General features: G+C 37.9%; 1 protein-coding gene across 6 annotated transcripts in view; it reads right to left on the bottom strand.

Annotated features, from left to right (window-relative positions):
- The window catches only part of AP4E1 (adaptor related protein complex 4 subunit epsilon 1), a 97770-nt gene that overhangs the window by 67045 nt on the left and 10640 nt on the right, over positions 1-20085 (bottom strand). For 5 of the 6 annotated variants that reach the window (XM_055362998.2, XM_019011353.4, XM_055362999.2 and 2 more), the window contains 5 exons: positions 14843-14916; positions 13624-13745; positions 9663-9822; positions 7510-7676; positions 3772-3845 (listed from right to left, as the gene is read on the bottom strand). In XM_055362998.2, coding sequence (XP_055218973.2) covers positions 3772-3845; positions 7510-7676; positions 9663-9822; positions 13624-13745; positions 14843-14916 — 597 coding nt within the window. Of the gene's footprint in view, positions 1-3771; positions 3846-7509; positions 7677-9662; positions 9823-13623; positions 13746-14842; positions 14917-18304; positions 18416-20085 lie in introns of those variants that run through there. The other variant, XM_063698999.1, reaches the window with a different exon arrangement.

The raw sequence follows: 20085 nt of genomic DNA, 5'->3' as shown, positions 1-20085 counted from the left end.
AGGGAGGGTGTGTTGGGGCACGTCATTATACCTGGTGATGATGGAAATCTTGGCTTTTTCCTCAGCCTTTGCTGGAGGGGATGGGTCCACAGTTTTTTCCTGTGCTTGGATGGAACAGAGGGGTTATCATCTAAAAGTTTTCTACTTTGCTAATTTCCCTTTTCTTCTTGGTCCTTTGGTGAGAGAGGGCAGGCTTTTCTGGGGGTGTTTTTGTCTGTGTCTGTTGGCATTTCCAGACTGCTGGCTCTTCAGTACCCAGTCTGGGGTACCCGAGGCAAAAAGAAAACCCAGGGTACACACCACCGTGTCTGTTTCTTTCCTTGTGTCCTGAGGTCTCTAACCAGCCTGACTTGTTCTCCACCTTCCTGAGTCTTATGTTTCTTATACATAGTATCCAAGGGTTTTCGGTGAAATTAGTGAGAAAAAAAAAACGGAAAAGTACTTCTATCTACCTACTTTTGATGGCTTTTGTCTCTTGTACTCCATTTTATATAATTCTCTCAATTTACTAATTTACTAAAAATGATATTCTCATGTTATCAGTACCCTATCCAAAAATCTTCCATACCTCCGGATTTACAAATCCAAACTCATTTGGCTGTTGTGACAGGTCCTCCACAATACTGCCCTTCCACTGCTCCCCACCATAAATTATCCTTTCAGACTGGTGAGACATTGTCTCTGAAACTGTTTTTAAATAGCCCCATGTCTACACCTTCTCTCATGTTCCCTCCACCTAAAAGCCCCTTCAATCTCCCTTCTGCCTATCTAAATCTTATCTACCTTTCAGGGTCCTATCACATCAATAAATCCCTATCTGTGCCCTGAGGCCCTTAATGATCTCTACTTCCTCGGAACTCCTACAATACTTATTTCCCTGAACCATCCCTTCACATTCTGCCTTACACTGGTATTAAGCTTTCATGAACAAGTTATCTTTCCACTATATTGTGAATTTCTTAAAGACAAAGGTCATATATTATACGTCTTCATATCCTATACACCACTTTATACAATGCCTGGCACATAGCAGATATTCAATAGATGTCTTTAATGTAATTTATTTCTTGATTAGACACTAAATTGTAATAATAGAGCTTCCATAAAAATAAAATATAGAAAGTACTAATACTGAAACCCACTTAGATAACTGATAAAGTAAATAACTTCTTCTTCCTTTAATTCAGTTAAAGCATATTACTCATTAACACAGTACCAGCTACTGAGATATGCTGGTTAATAAGAGAGACACAGTCCCTGCCCTTATGAAGCTTACGATTAAAATTAACATTCTTAAGCAGTAAAATACCTATATCAGGATTGCTAGCAAATACTCTACCACTGATATAATCAATGTAAGTTATAAGCTCTATCAATACAGATATAGAGAAAAGCATAACAATGAAAAGCTAAACAAAGGAAATGAAACAACAGGAACTATAAGGTTTCTGTAGCAAGGTGAAACACTGGACCAAGAGCCTGCAAAGAAACAAACTGTTGGTGTTGGTTCAAGCAATCATTTTTTTTTTTTTTGAGACAGAGTCTTGCTATGTAGCAAAGGCTAGAGTGCAGTGGCATGATCTTGGCTCACTGTAACCTCTGCCTCCCAGGTCCCGGTTCAAGCAATTCTCCTGCATCAGCCTCCCGAGTAGCTGGGATTACAGGAACACACCACCATGCCCAGCTAATATTTGTATTTTTAGTAGAGACAGGGTTTCACCATATTGGCCAGGCTGGTCTTGAACTCCCGACCTTGTGATCCGCCCACCTCGGCCTCCCAAAGTGCTGGGATCACAGGCGTGAGCCACCATGCCTGGCCAAGCAATCTTAATAATAAGGGTCGTTCTGGAAAATATTAAAAAATATTTCCTCAGGTATACAGTATTCTCCAAATCAAAAGGAACGGGTAACAGTGGTTATCCCCAGGAAAGGGAACTGGGTGGTGGGTGATAAGGGTGGAAAGGACACTTACTGTTCATTGTATACCCTTTTGTACCTTTTGAATTTTGACCCATGTGCATATATTACCTATTCAAAAAAATAAAAAAATTAAAGCTGAAATGTCAATTATTAAAATAAAATAAAAAAAACTTTCTGCAAGGGAAAAAAAAAAGCAGATTTTTAACTGAATTTTAAGCAGAATTTCCCGAAAGACTTTCAAACCCTTATCCTGGACACTGGTTATATCGCAAACAAAAAAGTTTAACTTACTTTAACTTACTGGAAAAATTCTGACACTTTTCTAGATCTTCTCAGAAAATCACCTGCTTCAGTAAGGGTCATCCACATCTGTGACCCCTTATTCCTGCATAGCAGGAACCTACATAATATCAACTGTTTATTACACTATATACTCATAAGGACAAGGCCTGTGTCTACCTTATTCTTCCCTTTACTTTCCACACTTAGCATGGAGAGATACATAAGTCAATCAACTCTTTCCTCAATCCACACCTAGTTTAAAACACAATCAAGTTTTTGTTTCACAGGCACTCTATAAACGCTGGCTGAACAAATTAATAAAGCATCCTTATTACCTTAATTACCATTCATACATGCAAAACAAAAATCTATCCTTCAAAGTTTACCACCCCAATTCACTACCATGTGCATTATTTTTCTTGTATTAGTCTCATACACACAATCCTTTTTCCTTATTTGGACTGCATCTTTGTCAGGCACTTTTTATTTCAGTTAAACTAGTTCAATTTCTGTCCTCTGGTCTAACCTACGTTTCTACAACCATTGTTCTTAAAGGTCCGCAGGTTATCCTTGTCTCACAGAAAAAGTAATGCTCTTCATTTCCTACTTCATGATATTTTACCAGATTAAGAAATGACTTCTCATTTGAGTTACATCTCTCAGTGCCTCTTCTACTGTTGTCCTCCAGAGCATGCAAAATTCAAACTGTTCTACCTTTTAAATAGCTCCAAATATCTCAATTTCCTCACTGAGCTTTCTCAGGCTAATCAAAAAGAATAGCTCCTCCCATTGGCTGTTAAAATTGGAAGTTTTTTTTGGCTGCTTTCTCAGTTTTCTACCCCCTTCCCTCAACTCTTGTCTCCTATTACTAATTTTTAAATTGTATGTAACAATTTATTGTCTCTTCACAAAATAGTATACTATTATTCCACATCTATATATTCCTGCCTATATCCTATTCATCCTTCAGATGTCTTCTTAAATATTACTTTCTCAGGAAAACCTTCTTTATTCTTCCCCTCACCTAAGACTAGCTGCTAAATTCTCCCACCATGCCCTGCAATTCTCTTTTGTAACATTAACAACACCTATCCCTGTCCATCAATCTAGTTTATAAGCCCCATAATGTTTTATTCACTGCTGTATTCTAAGTACCTTGCATAGGGACTGACAAATAACAGAAATTTAATAAAATATCTGACAACTAGTCGATTGATTTATTTAAGAACTGTCTTTGAATACCGTAAATGTTTACCAAGCATGGAAAAATCTATGGAGTTATCTTCACAGTCAATTAGATACTTGAAAAAAATAGATAATTGATATGTGTTTTCAATAGAGACAGTTATAATAATAAACTTAGGTCAACATTTAGAACATGCCATGAGTTCAAATTACTCTTATCTATCAGTAATTAAATGCTTACATTGAAAAAATAATAATCCAAAGAACTATCTTAAAATCAGTGTATAAAATTCTATTGGAATTTATAGCATTCTAACACAGATTTAACTGCAATACTAAAAAACATTATTAGTCATTAGAGTAATATTTACATATATTACCTACCATATGTGACATTGTGATTTAACTCAGCTCTTCGTAAGGATTCATCAAGAACATCATACATTAATTCACTTGTCCTGTTTAAAAGATATTTTATTTGCAGTAGAATTATAGTATTCTAACCCAATAAAACACAGTTTTTCAAACTTCTCTTTAAAACTGAGGATCTACAGAAGAGAAGTGAAAGAAATTCATTTTATGATGAAGTTATGGAAATTTCACTTCTTAAAAGGTTTGCTGTTTTTCACGAGCTGAACTTCCTACTTTATCAAAGTTGACTAGTTAACCAATGAGATATATATGTCAATCAACTCTTTCCTCACTGTGCCTAGTTTATAAACCAAGTTTTTATTTGGTTGAACATACTATATTTTATAATTTTCTTTCAATAGAATATTTCTAAGTCACCATAGTAATACTTCATATATTCATATTATTTCAGATAGCATATTAACTGTATTTTAACCAGATACCATGAAAAAGTTTTCAAATACTAGTCTTTCCTTGAGTAGTAACTAGGTTCTTCAGAAAGAAAATTTTTACTTACACTTACATTAAATATAAAAAAAGATATTTTGTGGAATTAACAGGTTTGGACCATTCATATGTCATTATGGTCACTGATTACAGTAAGAATAACTGTGATGAGGAAGATACTGTGGGAAAAAAAAAGTGCATTAGTGCCCTAGCACTCTGCCTCCACGCTTGTTAGAGAAATATCCTCTCCAAGAGGCCAATGTGAAAAACTATAGCTTCTTAGCTGGTATTTTGTATGTTTTACAAATTCAAAAAGCACTAATAGAAGAAAAAAAAAATACCAGCAACACAGGATACATACAGTGGTCTTGCAGAGAAACTGTGCCATAAAATAAATGAAAATATCAAAATAATTTGGGACTATATAAATTAATTACATCTTTCAGAAAATCTCTTTTTTTCCAAATATACAGCTAGAAAGTTCAATGTTAAGTGCATGTACTTTCATTCTGTCTTGACTGAAGTATAAATATCCAATAATTAAGAATCCAGAACCACATTCTAAAATCCTTCGTTTTATTGTTAAGCATTTCTTCCTCAGAAGATAACCATACAGCAGACATTACCAATCCTTCCCTGCCCCCCCAAAAAATTTGGTAATATTATACCTAGATTATAGTCTAGTTCCTCAATTTAAAAAGCCAGTGTCTGGCGTGAGTCTTAACCACATGAAATGAAGAAACATTTGTGAACAAGATCAAGATAAATCTTAATAAATCTAAGAAGCACAAAACTACAAAACACAAGAAAATATTCAAATAGATATAAAAGACCATAAATACAACAGACTTTTCCAGTAAATTGGTTTTTTCAATTAAATACTTTAGAATCCAGTTATAACTTTTTACTTTGCTACATTGAGCAATAATGTCCAACAAAATGTAAGATTTATGTTAAAATAAAATCTCATTAGAGTTGAGACAAAAAAGGAGAAAACATTCTAATGTTCCATAACATTATAAGAAAGTTCCACTCTATTCATAACTGAGCCTAGTTACTGGTCACCTGAGTGCTGTGAAGGTAAGGACTAGCTTACTCATCTTTGTATATATGTATTATCCAAATTTATCCATGAAGGCAAGAAAAAGGAAGACAGTGAGTTAATGAATTTAATAAATTCACTAAATGCCTCCCAAGTTACTTCCTGATAACAATGGATGGCAGTAAGTCTTTTTTAGACCAATAAGATCTGATGCATTAATATAAAATTCATGATTTTAAAACATAATTCCAGTAATTCCAACTAGAGCTCCACGTTAGGATAGGCTGGCATGATATAAAATAAAATATAATTAAGACAATCATTTCTAATGTGTGTACATGCTCCATCACCTTACGTTTTCACTGCAGGTTTCAATCAGTAGTTGAGATTCATAAACACAGAAAAAAGTAACACTATATATAATACCAACAGTGATATAGCCCAATTAGTGCTAGTCAGGAGCTCACAGGCAAATGGATTCTGACATTAAGTTGATTTCTAGAAGCAAAAGCCTGGAGAATGGTCCCTTTGTAAAGCTAGGCTAAAACATTAGAATACAAAGGTACCCTACTATATAAAAGGGAACAATATTCATAAAATCAGAACACTGATTAGCAAACATTTTCTTAAGACAGAAACATATCAGGAACTCTAGCCAAGGTCCTTGCTCTCAAGGGAACTAAAATCTCAAGGGGCTTGCTCTCAAGCAACTCGGAAATAGTTTTTAAAATAAAAATAATATGTAGGTGCACTTGCAAACGCATACACACATGCACACACACAGAGAATGAGAATGATAGAACAAATGAAAATAAATTGATGAATCTAGGTGCAGGATGTAAGGGAACTCCTTGTACTGTCCTTAGAACTTTGAAAGTGTCTAAGTTTGAAAAAGTAGGGCAAAATTGAGGCCGGGGCGGTGGCTCACGCCTGTAATCCCAGCACTTTAGGAGGCTGAGGCAGGGAGATCATCTGAGGTCAGGAGCTCGAGACTAGCCTGGCCAACATGGTGAAACCCATTTCTACTAAAAATACAAAAATTAGCTGGGCATGGTGGTGTGCGCCTGTAATCCCAGCTACTTGGGAAACTGAGGTGGGAAAATCTCTTGAATCCAGGAGGTGGAGGTTGCAGTGAGCTGAGATCGCACCACTACACTCCAGCCTGGGCAACACAGCAAGACTTAGTCTCAAAAACAAAAAAAATGGCAAAATTGAAAGTATATATATTTATATATATATATATAGTTGGAAAGATACACATGAAAAGTTTAAGTTATTGGCTAAAAGAATAATTCAGATAAATGAATTAAAAAGGTGAAGCACTCACACCCAACCAGAGCAAGGGTTGGCAAACTATAGCCCGCAGGCCTAATCTGGCCAAATGCCTGGTTTTGTATGGGTTCAAGCTAAGAAGAGATTTTACAGTTTGAAATAGTTGGAAAAAAATTAAAAGAATAATACTTTATGATGTGCCGATTTGAGATTCAAGTTTTAATGTCCATAATGTTTATTTATGTTCTATCTGTGGCTGCTTTCATGCTGTAATAGCAGAGTCGAATAGATGCAAAAAACAACATATGGCCCACAAAGCCTAAAATATTTATTTATTTATTATTATTATTTTTTGAGACAGAGTCTTGCTTTGTCACCCAGGCTGGAGTGCAGTGGCACAATCTCGGCTCACTGCAACCTACACCTCCTGGGTTCAAGCGATTCTCCTACCTCAGCCTCCTGAGTAGCTAGGACTACAGGCGCGCGCCACTGTGCCCAACTAATTTTTGTATTTTTAGTAGAGACGGGGTTTCACAATGTTGGTCAGGCTGGTCTCAAACTCCTGACCTTGTGATCCGCCACCTCAGCCTCCCAAAGTGCTGGGATTACAGGCGTGAGCCACCGTGCCCGGCCACCTAAAATATTTATTATCTGGCCCTTTGCAGAAAAAGTTTCCCAACCCCTGAACTAGAACAATTACGAAAGCATCACAGAGGAGATGGTGTTTCATGGGTACCTTTCATGATGGGTAAAATTAAGATAAGGAGAGAGCCAGGATTATCCCAGCAACCTGAAAGCATTTATGTGGTTCTTACCATGGCTTCTTTTATCACTATTAAGCCAATTAAACATTGGAAGAATCTGGTTTATCATTAAACCTCTAGGTTACTAAAGTCTAAGCTTATCATCTGGTATGGGGTCATTAAGCAAACTTACTGAAAATAGTTTACCTTTGATCATCTTTTCCTAGAAGTCCCAGTATTCTCAAGAGCTGAATTTGTAACCATGGTGCTGGCACACTGTGGTAATTGAATTCTACTGGGAGCTTTCCTCCAACTACTTGCTTCAAAATGGTTACAAAACTCCCAGTCAAGTCTTTATATCCAGATGAATTCTCCTACATCCCCCCCAAAAAAAAACTTTGTTAATAACGTCTTATTAAATAGAAATAGACCTAATTGAAATGTCATATAGAACCTGACTTAATACATACGTAAGTTTATGTTCACATTTAATGAAACAGTGCTCTAATATGTATAACATCTTCCATGATAAAATTCCTGTGGCTAACCAACCCAAAGGTGAATCATCCCAGAAAAGCTTCCATCACTCCCTACTTTTCCCCATATACAGTTTAATCACATTTCAAAATTCTTATATCTTAGGTAGAATCCTTAATAGCCAATACCAGTAATTAAAACAAAAAGTGAAAAGAACTGGCATACTGCAAAAGGACAGTAATACCTCGGCTTTGGATGAAAATCAAGGCCTATTTGCAATCTCTGAACTCTGTGTCCAAAAGACTTCACATGTAAATGAGTTAAATTCATTCTGGGGCCGGGCACAGTGGCTCACGCCAGTAATCCCAACACTTTGGGAGGATGAGGCGGGCGGATCACCTGAGGTTGGGAGTTCGAGACCAGCCTGACCAACATGGAGAAACCCCGTCTCTACTAAAAATACAAAATTAGCCGGGCATGGTGGTACATGCCTGTAATCCCAGCTACTCGGGAGGCTGAGGCAGGAGAACTGCTTGAACCCGGGAGGTAGAGGTTGCTTTGAGCCGGGATCGCGCCATTGCACTCCAGCCTGGGCAACAAGAGCGAAGCTCCACCCAAAAAAAAAAAAAAAAAAAAAAAAAATTTGTCCTGGGTAGAAGAGCACAGCCAAGACTAAACATTAAAAGTCCCCAAAATCGGCCGGGCACAGTGGCTCACACCTGTAATCCCAGCACTCTGGGAGGCCGAGCCAGTGGATCATCTGAAGTCAGGAGTTTGAGACCAGCCTGACCAACATGGTGAAACCTTGGTTCTACTAAAAATACCAAATAAGCCGGGTGTGGTGGCACATGCCTGTAATCCCAGCTACTCGAGAGGCTGAGGCAGGAGAATCGCTTGAACCTGGGAGGGGGAGGTTGTGGTGAGCTGAGATCATGCCATTTCACTCCAGCCTGGGCAACAAAAGCGAAACTCAATCTCAAAAAAAAAAAAGTCCCCAAAATCAGTGTGCCTGCCAATTAAAAATTAATTAGCCACACAGTATCTAAAAATATTTGTTTCTGAAGGAGTGTGCCTTGATTATGTATCTGAGTAATCTCTTGGACTGGGGAAATTATATCCACACTCCTTAAAAGGAACATTAGATTCTTTATTCTAATTTTTATTATGTATCAAGGGAAAATTTTTTGGAAGGGAAATAAAGCTCTTTCAAATTTTAGTAAATGTTAAGGAAAAAATAAAATTTAATATTGAACATTTATTTAAACTGTACTATTTTAGAATACGATACATAAAAAACAATATAACTTTAAATGAGTTCAATAGCATATTTTATTTTGTTATAGTAAGTGCCATGAAATCTGTTACAAATATGTATATTTGAACACAAATGGTTTCAGGCAATACACTAAGGATGAATTAGTATAAATCCACCATCGCCATTTAGAAAAGTGTTTTACCATAACATTCAACCCTCTTTCCTCATATGATACAGAATTAATACATGGAGTCAATACTACAATCTATAGCTTGCACAACCCCCGCTGGTTTTCCTCATTTCTATGCATCCCATGAAGTTATATAAAAGAGAATTACCGCTTGAAAAAACACAAATCTGCAAACTTAAGACACCTTCCATTGATACCATTTTTCCACACCTGTTTAGTAATATCAAAAAATTTTAGGCATTAAAAAAAAAAAACTAATTCTGTAATGTGCCTACAACTCATGCTCTCAACAACTTGCAAAACTACTAATTCAAAGGTCAATAATAAAATTATAAAATGTTAACTAAGCATTTTACCAAAATATCTGTTTCTTTTTAATTCCATAATTGTATTTTTCTAATGGTAACTACTCAGTACTTGCTAAAATTTCCAACTTACCTTAATCATTCTAAGATATATATGCAAGGAGGCAGCCATGACCCCAACATCTCTGTCACAAAGTGCTTTCCGAAACTTAATATGAATATGTTGTACTTGATTAGGAGCAATGAGATGGAATTTGTATAATGCCAGAACAGCTTTTCTTCGTACAATCTCCCTGAAGACAAAAAATGAAATTTAAACAAGACAATCTGAATTCTCAAGTATTTACTTTGAAAGATTATAGGCCAGATGAATTCAAAATACTGGCTCATTACCTTAATTTACAAAGAAAGAGATAACTATACATTTGTGATTAATTTATTTATTCTAATATACCAAATTATAAAAAGTGGTTACCTCTAGGAAGTAAGGTCTCAAAACTTTAACTGCCCGTGTTATATATTTATCTAATTAGGGAATTTTTTTTGTAATAAGCATATATTACTTTTGAGATTAAAAAAAACAAGAAAAACAAATTTCTTAATTCTCTAATTCCATTTTTAAAAGACGTATCTCTAAAAATTGAAAAAAGTCAACAGTAAGTTTAAGTAATAGGTAATTTCAGCTAGTAATATTAAAGTCTTTTTATTAATATTAAAAATCTTTGGCCTGTAATCCCAGCACTTTGGGAGGCTGAGGTGGGTGGATCACTTGAGGCCAGGAGTTCAAAACCAGCCTGGCCAACATGGCGAAACCCTGTCTCTACTAAAAATACAAAAATTAGCCAGGTGTGGTGGTGCACACCTGTAGTTCCAGTTACTTGGGTGGCTGAGGCACAAGAATCGCTTGAACCTGGGAGGCAGAAGTTGCAGTGAGCCAAGGTTGTGCCACTGCACTCCAACCTGGTGACAGAGTGAGACTCAGTCTCAAATAAAAAAAAAAGGAAAGAAAAGAAAAAAAACTCGTTAACATTCTCACCCTAAAATAGTAGCTTTCTATGTTTCTTTTTTTTATATATATATCACTGGATAGCAGACTCCAAATACTCTGGGAGACAGAGGGGAGGAATACAAGGACACACATGGAATAAAAAGATGTTATTCCTCTCCTTGCCCAGTTCATCTGTTTCAAAACCTCATGATAATAAAAAGAAAAGTATATACTAGTTTTGCACTTCATCTGTAGCAGATAACGTCTAGCACACAGAAACAAAAATAAAGAAATGCCATCCTATGTTCATGATGTAGTTTCCAAGGAAGCTTCTTCCTTGTTAGAAATTCTCTCTCTTGTCTATTTCTACATATCTGTTATTTGCAGACTATGCTGGCAGTGCTCAGAACAGCAGCAAACATCACAAAAGTGAAGTATTTACTTTTCGGGTTCCTTAACAGATATTTCTGTCATAGAATCTCAAGACTAAGACTATTCAGTGCAATCCTTTGTGTTCCACTCACGAACACCTTTTATAAGATTCTTAATAAGTGGTCATACAAATTCCATTAATAAACAACTCTTATCTTCCTAGGCAAGCTATGCCATAACGGAAAACTCTTTTCACAAAAAAAAAAAAAAAAAAGAAAAGAAAGGCAGATTAGTAACAGATTTACTGTTAGTATTAATACTGTGGTGAATGCAAGCCACATCACAGTGTATTGCCATTGCGTGTTAACTGATATTAATTCTGGGGGAGAATAGGTAAATGAAGTGAGGAAAAAAAAAAAAAAACTCTGAATAGGCCCAGGAGTTCACAGGCCTGGCCTCAAGTGGTGGTACTAACATAAGACAAGAGACCTAGATTCAGGCTCTGGGGTTGGTATGCTGAAATACAGCCAGGGATTCAAAAGTTGAATTCAAGCCTTATTTCAAATATTCTTTGTGACATCTACTGGCTTACCTATAGCTCTGCCCCATATTCGTCAGCTCTTTACTCCAGAGCATGGGGCTGAGTATAGCCATAACTGCAAAAGCTGAGTTTCAAAAAGTCTAAACTCTAGCCAGGACTTGAAATTAGACTAAATACAAGGCAATAAAGAAAAAAATTGAAACGGGACCTTTCAATTCTCAGAAGGATTTCATACAAATGGTCAGTAAGTAAGGTCACCACAAAAAGTAGTGGTAAGGAAAAGTTAAGCAAAAATATGCTGCTGTTATAATCAGATCACCTTATAAATCTCAAAAAAGCAAATATTTCCAATAATTAATTGTCCATAATCATCCTTCATTCTAAACACAGATATGATATACAATACATAAAAAGTCTGAAAGACCTATGAAGTTATTCTGTAATTCTTAGTAAAAGCTATCATTTTAGCTGGAAGATTCATGATTCAATATTTCTTAAAGTATACAAGTTGGCCGGGCATGGTGGCTCACGCCTGTAAGCCCAGCACTTTGGGAGGCCAAGGCAGGTGGATCACGAGGTCAGGAGTTCGAGACCAGCTTGGCCTATATGGTGAAACCCTGTCTCTACAAAAACTACAAAAATTAGCCAGGCATAGTGGCGGGCGCCTGTAGTTCCAACTACTCAGGAGGCTGAGGCAGAAGAATAGCTTGAACCCGGGAGGCGGAGGTTGCAGTGAGCCAAGATCACGCCACTGCACTCCAGCCTGGGCGACCGAGCAAGACTCCGTCTCAAAAAAAAAAAAGAATACAAGCTATAAGACAACATTTTGCAATCTCAGAACATTAAAAATACTGATTTAAAGTATGTAAAACACATGTTGTATGAGTAACAAAAAAATCTTCATCAAGAATATATAACTGACATACCATAATCACAATGATTGCAAACCTTTTCCAACTTTAAAAATTATGGGCCAGGCGCAGTGGCTCACATGTGTAATCTCAGCACTTTGGGAGGCCGAGGCAGGTGAATCACAAGGTCAGGAGTTCAAGATCAGCCTGGCCAAGATGGTGAAACCCTGCCTCCACTAAAAATACAAAAAATTAGCTGGGCATGGTGGCGTGTTCCTGTAATTCCAGCTACTCAGGAGGCTGAGGCAGAGAACTGCTTAAACCTGGAAGGTGGAGCGTGCAGTGAGCCGAGATCACTCCACCGCACTCCAGCCTAGGCAACAGAGTGAGACTCTGTCTCAAAAAAATTAATTAATTACTTAATTAATTAAAATTATGACATAAAGGGGCTTGGTCAAAAACAAAATATTAATAATTCAAATACAGTGAAAAGTAAGTCAATCTGATAAGGAGACAGTTAAGGAAATTTACAAGAGAAGATTAGCAAAATACTACAAAGTAAATTAAGTTTGGAAACATTCTGCTATAAAATAGGATTAAAATGCTGTGGTTTTGATATAAAAAGCATCTTCCCGGGCCGGGCATGGTGGTTCACACCTGTAATCCCAGCACTTTGGGAGGCTGAGGCAGGTGGATCACCTGAGGTCAGGAGTTCGAGACCAGCCTGGCTAAACCCAGTTTCTATTAAAAAAAAAAAAAAAAAATTAGTCGGGCATGGTGGCAGGCACCTGTAATCCCAGCTACATGGGAGGCTGAGGCAGGAGAATTGCTTGAACCCGGGAGGCAGAGGTTGCAGTGAGCCAAGATCATGCCATTGCACTCCAGCCTGGACAACGGAGTGAGACTCTGTCTCAAAAAAAAAAAAAAAAGCATCTTCCCACTACACTGAAGCTTTGCATTCACAACACTTGCACAATTGCCATATGTTTTTCATTATTTCACTTTATCCCCAAACAACTTTGGTAGAACTAAGGAGCTTCAACCAACCCCATATAGCCAAGGAAAAACAAGACCACTGCTCATTAGTGGTAGAAATGGGAGGCAAGCCAAGGATTCCTGGATACTAGGCCTCACTGTCTCTTAGTCTAACTTTAGAAAGCTGTCTAACATTTCCCCTAAACCCACATAAAAATAAAGATGATCTTATTGAAGATTTTTGTATTATTCCTAGCAGTCAAATAATCTCTATCCTGGTAGCACTGAAGTTATAATAAATTTTCTAGTATAAACTTCTGTTTTGAAATATATGGCATAGACGCCTATCCCAAAAGAATTTACTTACTTAGAATGTTGAAGTTTATCTTCTATTAATGGAAGAACAGCTGGAATCATTTCGCGGGGGAAAATCTGGCTAACAACAGTCAGTGCCATACACACTTCTACTAGGTTAGTGCTCTGCAGATCCTGGTACAACATTAAGCAAAGAAAACATTTAGTGTAAATACTGAAACTAGGAATGGCAAATTCAACACTGTAATGGTCCTATATACTTAGTAATTTTGTGTTATTTATAATTAATTTGTACATCCAAACTTATGGCATATTTTATTGCAATGCTCCCATTTGTTTCATTTGCCTTAATAGAGTCAGTAGACAAATAAAGCCAAAAAGCAACTGATACAAGAGGAAATTGTATCTCTGTTCTGAATCTAGCCAAAGTAGTCTCCTTTATTACAGCCTTTAAAACTTTTCTAAACCAATAATAAAACAATTTTATGAGTTTTTCTTATTAATCAACAATAATATGAATGTAAGTTTAAAACGAAGTGATTCTGGAATATTCACAATAAAATGCACACATTCATATGTACTTATCTATCCATATGGTCTATAAACCATTCTAATAGAACCTAAAAATATATTTTTTAAGTTTGGAAGAAATTTAAGCTACTAGTAACCTTAATATAGCATATGACTTAAAGGTCAGAAAATACTGTTCTCTCTCTCTCACATATCAAAAAACTGACACAAGATAAAAAGCTCAACAACTCAATTACATCTCATTATCATTTTGATTTGGGAGTTTAACAGAAAATATTGTGAGTGAGGATTGTTTTTATTATCTCTACATTTCAGTTACTTGATTATATTCTATTCTTTTTTTAAATGACTTTTTAAATTTTAAAGACTTCATTTACCCAGTTTATATCTATATCCCTTTAGAACAGATCCTAGAAAAAAAGATAACAGCATGGAAAGTATATCTAAACTAACAACTTAGAGACCTGAACTTTAGTTCTAACTCTGTGTTTTAAAATGAAATTATAACAAGAAGAGCAGCAGCTACTACTTCACATAGTATTTCATTTAATCCTCACAACTCTGTAAGTTCTATTATTTAACTCCATTTTATAGATGCAGAAACTGATCTAAAAGATTCTTCTAAGCCCATTCTGCAAGCCCACTTTCTTCTAATCTCATCTAATTGAATATGATCGAGGAGAAATATCAGGTGCTGACAAGAATTATGACTTCATATTAACCAACATACAATACAATACCTTTACAACTGTATTCACAAGGAGAAGCAATAATTCATGACTTTCATGTAGAAATAAGGAAACAGCCAAATAACCTATAAAAGTTGAGGGAAAAGTCTGATTACTAACTACCAAAAACAGACTTTTCACACGAAGTTAAACAAAGCAGTCCTGTAAGTATCAAAGATACCAGTTACAAGTAAACAGAAACACAAATTGCAAAATATAAGGTTAAAAACCTTCAGTAAGGAAGATTTCAGGTATTCTTCACCCTGAAATCTTCCAGAATTATGTATTTCATAGGATATTCCAGAAACGGAATAGACACTATGTGTATCAACTTAAAATCTTGTAAATGGCACTAAGAAGACATGCCTTCTATTTTTTGTGCAAATCTTTACATTATCAATCAAAGCATTCTCTATTTTATAATTGCTATTTTATAGCCAAATATATAATTCAAAAACTAATCACTATAATAAAAAAACCCTAATCACTACAGTTAATAGTGAGTTACTAGCTCTTTGTATTGAGTGAGCTAGCCACCTAATATCAACCCACATGATGTAAATCATATATTAAATATAATAAGCCACACACAATACCTTATCTTCTCAATTGAGGGAATAACAATTATTTAGGAAAGAAACACTGTCTGCCACATTAAATATACTCATTGGCTTAAATAAGCATTTTTATTGCAATAATATTAAAACATTTTTAAAGTACATTTTAAGATTGAGGAAATATATTAACACTATGACAAATGCCATGTACATATAATCTAGATACTCCAAGGAATTTTCTCAGTCAGGCTTCACACTGATAATAACTAACACTTTAATTAGACAGTCACTATGGGTCAAGTACTTTATAAGCATTACTTCATTTAATCCTCATAACCACCCAATGAGATAGGCATTTTTATCCCTATATAATAATGAGACCCAAGACTGGGCGTGGTGGCTCACGCCTGTAATCCCAGCACTTTGGGAGGCCGAGGTGGGTGAATCATGAGGTCAGGAGATCGAGACCATCCTGGCTAACACGGTGAAACCCCGTCTCTACTAAAAATACAAAAAATTAGCCAGGCGTGGTGGCGGGCACCTGTAGTCCCAGCTACTCGGGAGGCTGAGGCAGGAGAATGGCATGAACCCAGGAGGCAGAGCTTGCAGTGAGCCAAGATCACGCCACTGCACTCCAGACTGGACGACAGAGCAAGACTCGGTCTCAAAAAAAAAAAAAACAAAAAAAAGAGAGACCCAAAAAAAGGCAATTTCTCAAGGTCCAATCTATCACATGGTGGAGCCAGGACTCAAACCCAGACAGTTGAAGTCAGTCCATATTTTAAACCCCCATATTTTACTGCCTCTCCACATAGTCTATCTTGACCTGATTCCCTGACTCTATGCTCATTGTTTTTCATTCTTCTCAATTCTTTCAGCCCTTTCATCAGGGATTCTAATGTTAACTATAACCATCATTACCCAGCATCCATGCTGTCTGTGTCTACTATGGAACGGGAGAAAACGGAAACTTCCTATTCTTACAATCAAGAGGTAGCAGCATGACCAATTCCAACACCTTCACTAGAGGTCAGAGGAGCAGAGCTATTACTCTCACAATCTTAAGAGTTGAAACAAATCTGACCCGGGCCAAGAAAGAGATAAGGAACATCCCAGAAAGCATTTGTTTTGTTTCGTTTCCTGAGACAGAGTCTCACTCCATCACTCAGGTTGGAAGGCAGTGGCACGATCAAAACTCACTGCAGCCTCTACCTTCTAAGCTCAAGCAATCCTTCACCTCAGCCTCCCAAGTAGCTGGGACCAAGGCATGCACCATCACACCGAGCTAATTTTTTTTTTTTTGTAGAGATAGGGTCTCACTATGTTACCCAGGCTGGTCTCAAACGCCCAGACTCAAGCGATCCCTCCCACCTTAGCTTCCCAAAGTGCTGGGATTACAGGAGTGAGCCACCACACCCAGGCCCCCAGAAAGCATTTAAAGCAGAGATTGTCTTATCAGATTGCTGATAAATCACCTGCTCAGCTAAGGTATCACCCATTCCCAAGTCACCAATATCAAGGTCAACAAACTAATCCAAAGACCATCTCAATGAAACCTTAATTCTTTCTGTTATGAATAATATCCCAACTGTTTCAACAATCAGAAAAAAAGGGGGAAAAACACTGTGACTCAAAAAATGTAAAAATTTTCAGAGAAACAAAGAATAATAACTACGATTACAAAGTATATTTGGTATAACTAAGAATGAGGTATACAAGCTTTGAGTACAGAAATTTGGGCTCTGGCTCCGTTTATCTGCTCTACGACTTATGCTCCTATGCTCTATAAGTTACTTGACTTTTCTGAGCCTCAGTCTTCTCATCTTTAAAATGAAGATAAATGGCCAGGCACTTTGGGAGGCTGAGGCAGGCGGATCACTCGAAGTCAGGAGTTTGAAACCAGCCTGGCCAACACGGTGAGAAACCTCATCTCTATTAAGAACACAAAAATTAGACAGACGTGGTGGCACTCTCCTGTAATCCCAGCTACTTGGGAGGCTGAGGCATGAGAATCGTTTGAACCCAGGAGGCAAAGGTTGCAGTGAACCAAGATCATGCCACTGCACTCCAGCCTGGGTGACAGAACAAGACTCTGTCTCAAAAAAAAAAAGAAAAGGTAAAATGAAGATAAATACTACCTCAGAAGATAAAGCACTTAACACCTAACTTTATGAGCACTGAAGTTTATTTATTCATGCCTATAATTCCAGCACGTTGGGGGGCCAAGGTGGGAGGACTGCTTGAGGCCAGAAGTTTGAGACCAGCCTGGCTAACGTAGCAAGACCCTATCTCTAAAAAGAAAATAATAACTTAAAAAAATGTATTTATTCAATGATACTCATAAAAAAAATAATAAGGCATTCTGGCTGGGCACGGTGGCTCATGCCCGTAATCCCAGCACTTTGGGAGGCCAAGGTGGGTGGATCACCTGAGATCAGGAGTTCGAGACCAGCCTGGCCAACATGGCAAAACCCTGTTTCTACCACAAATAAAAAAATTAGCCGGGTGTGATGGCAGGCGGGCACCTGTAATCCCAGTTACTCGGGAGGCTGAGGCAGGAAAATTGCTTGAACCTGGGAGGTAGAGATTGCAGTAAGCCGAGATCGTGCCATTGCACTCTAGCTTGGGATGCAACAGCGAAACTCCATCTCAGAAGAAAATACAAATAAAAAGACATTCTGCATCAGAGAAAGCACCAAAGCAGGCCTTAAAATTCAGGAGTGGATGAGACAACAGTACCAGAGTGAAGACATATAGAAGGCATAAAATGGCCGGGCGCAGTGGCTCATGCCTGTAATCCCAGCACTTTGGGAGGCCAAAGCGGGTGGATCATGAGGTCAGGATTTCCAGACCATCCTGGCTAACACGGTGAAACCCCGTCCCTACCAAAAAATTAGCCGGGCACAGTGGCACGCACCTGTAGTCTCAGCTACTCGAGAGGCTTAGGCAGGAGAATCACTTGAACCCAGGAGGCGGAGGTTGCAGTGAACCGAGGTGGCGCCACCATACTCCAGCCTAGGTGACCGAGACTCTGTCTCAAAAAAAAAAAAAGAAGGCCGGACACGGTGGCTTATGCATGTAACCCCAGCACTTTGGGAGGCTGAGGCGGGCGGATCACGAGGTCAGGAGATCGAGACCATCCTGGCTAACACGGTGAAACCCCATCTCTACTAAAAATACAAAAAATTAGCTAGGCGCGGTGGCAGGCACCTGTAGTCCCAGCTACTCGGGAGGCTGAGGCAGGAGAATGGCGTGAACCTGGGAGGTTGCAGTGAGCCGAGATAGCGCCACTGCACTCTGGCCTGGGCGAAAGAGCGAGACTCCGTCTCAAAAAAAAAAAAAAAAAGAAGGCATAAATTTTATCTTTTTTTTTTTTTTTGAGACATACTATCGCTGTGTTGCCTAGGCTGGAGTGCAGTGGCACAATCTCAGCTTACCACAATCTCCACCTCCCAGGTTCAAGCAATCCTCTGACCCCAGCTTCCCAAGTAGCTGGGAACACAGGCATGTACCACCACATAAGGCTAATTTTTGTATTCTTAGTAGAGATGGGGTTTCACCATGCTGGCCAGGCTGGTCTCGAACTCCTGACTTCAAGCGATCTGCCCACCTAAGCCTCTCACAGTGTTGGCATTACAGACATTAGCCACCGTGCCCAGCCCCATAAATTATATCTTTAAAAAATGATTACCACTCAATAATATACATTAAAAACATCTGATGCCTGCAGATATACGTCCCTCTAATTGGCAAGAAAATATTTTCCTAAAGATCATGAGTCTCAATAAAAATAACTCTGAGATCCCCTTTAATATAAGCATCCATAACTATAAAATGATACATATAAAAGGTTATTAATTACAGCTTTATTTATTTATTTATTTATTTATTTTTTTTTTGAGATGGAGTTTCGCTCTTGTAGCCCAGGCTGGAGTGCAATGGTGCGATCTCAGCTCACCACAACCTCCGCCTCCCAGGTTCAAGTGATTCTCCTGCCTCAGCCTTCCAAGCAGCTGGGATTACAGGCCTGCACCACCACGCCCAGCTAATTCTGTATTTTTAGTAGAGACAGGGTTTCTCCATGTTGGTCAGGCTGGTCTCATACTCCTGACCTCAAGTGATCTGCCCACTTCAGCCTCCCAAAGTGCTGGGATTACAGGTGTGAGCCACCGTGCCTGGCCACATTATTTATTTATTTTTTCGAGACAGGGTCTCACTCTGTTACCCAGGATGGAGTGCAGTGGCGTGATCTTGGCTCACTGCAACCTCCACCTCCCAGGTTCAAGCGATTCTCATGCCTCAGCCTCCCTAGTAGCTGGGACTACAGGCTAATTTTTTGTATTTTTAGTAGAGACAGGGTTTTGCCATGTTTGCCAGGCTGGTCTCGAAATCTTGACCTCAGGTGATCCGCCCACCTCGGCCTCTCAAAGTGCTGGGATTACAGGCATGAGCCACCATGCCCAGCCAAATTACAACATTATTTATGAGAACAACAACAACAAAAAAAATCAAAAACAAGCCATATGTCCACCAAAAGGGATGTGGTTGAAAAAACTATGGTACATCCACCCAATAAAAATTATGCAACTGTATAAAAGTATAAAGATGTCAAAACAAGGTATAGAATAATCTATATAGTATGCTATCTTTCAAGTAAGAGATAGTATAGATAACATGCTGCCTTTTATATAAAAGAGA

The sequence above is a fragment of the Gorilla gorilla genome, chromosome 16, assembly GCF_029281585.2.
Source record: "Gorilla gorilla gorilla isolate KB3781 chromosome 16, NHGRI_mGorGor1-v2.1_pri, whole genome shotgun sequence".
NCBI lineage: Eukaryota > Metazoa > Chordata > Mammalia > Primates > Hominidae > Gorilla > Gorilla gorilla.
Note: the sequence above shows the minus strand (reverse complement) of the source record. Positions and strands in the feature narration are given on the sequence as shown.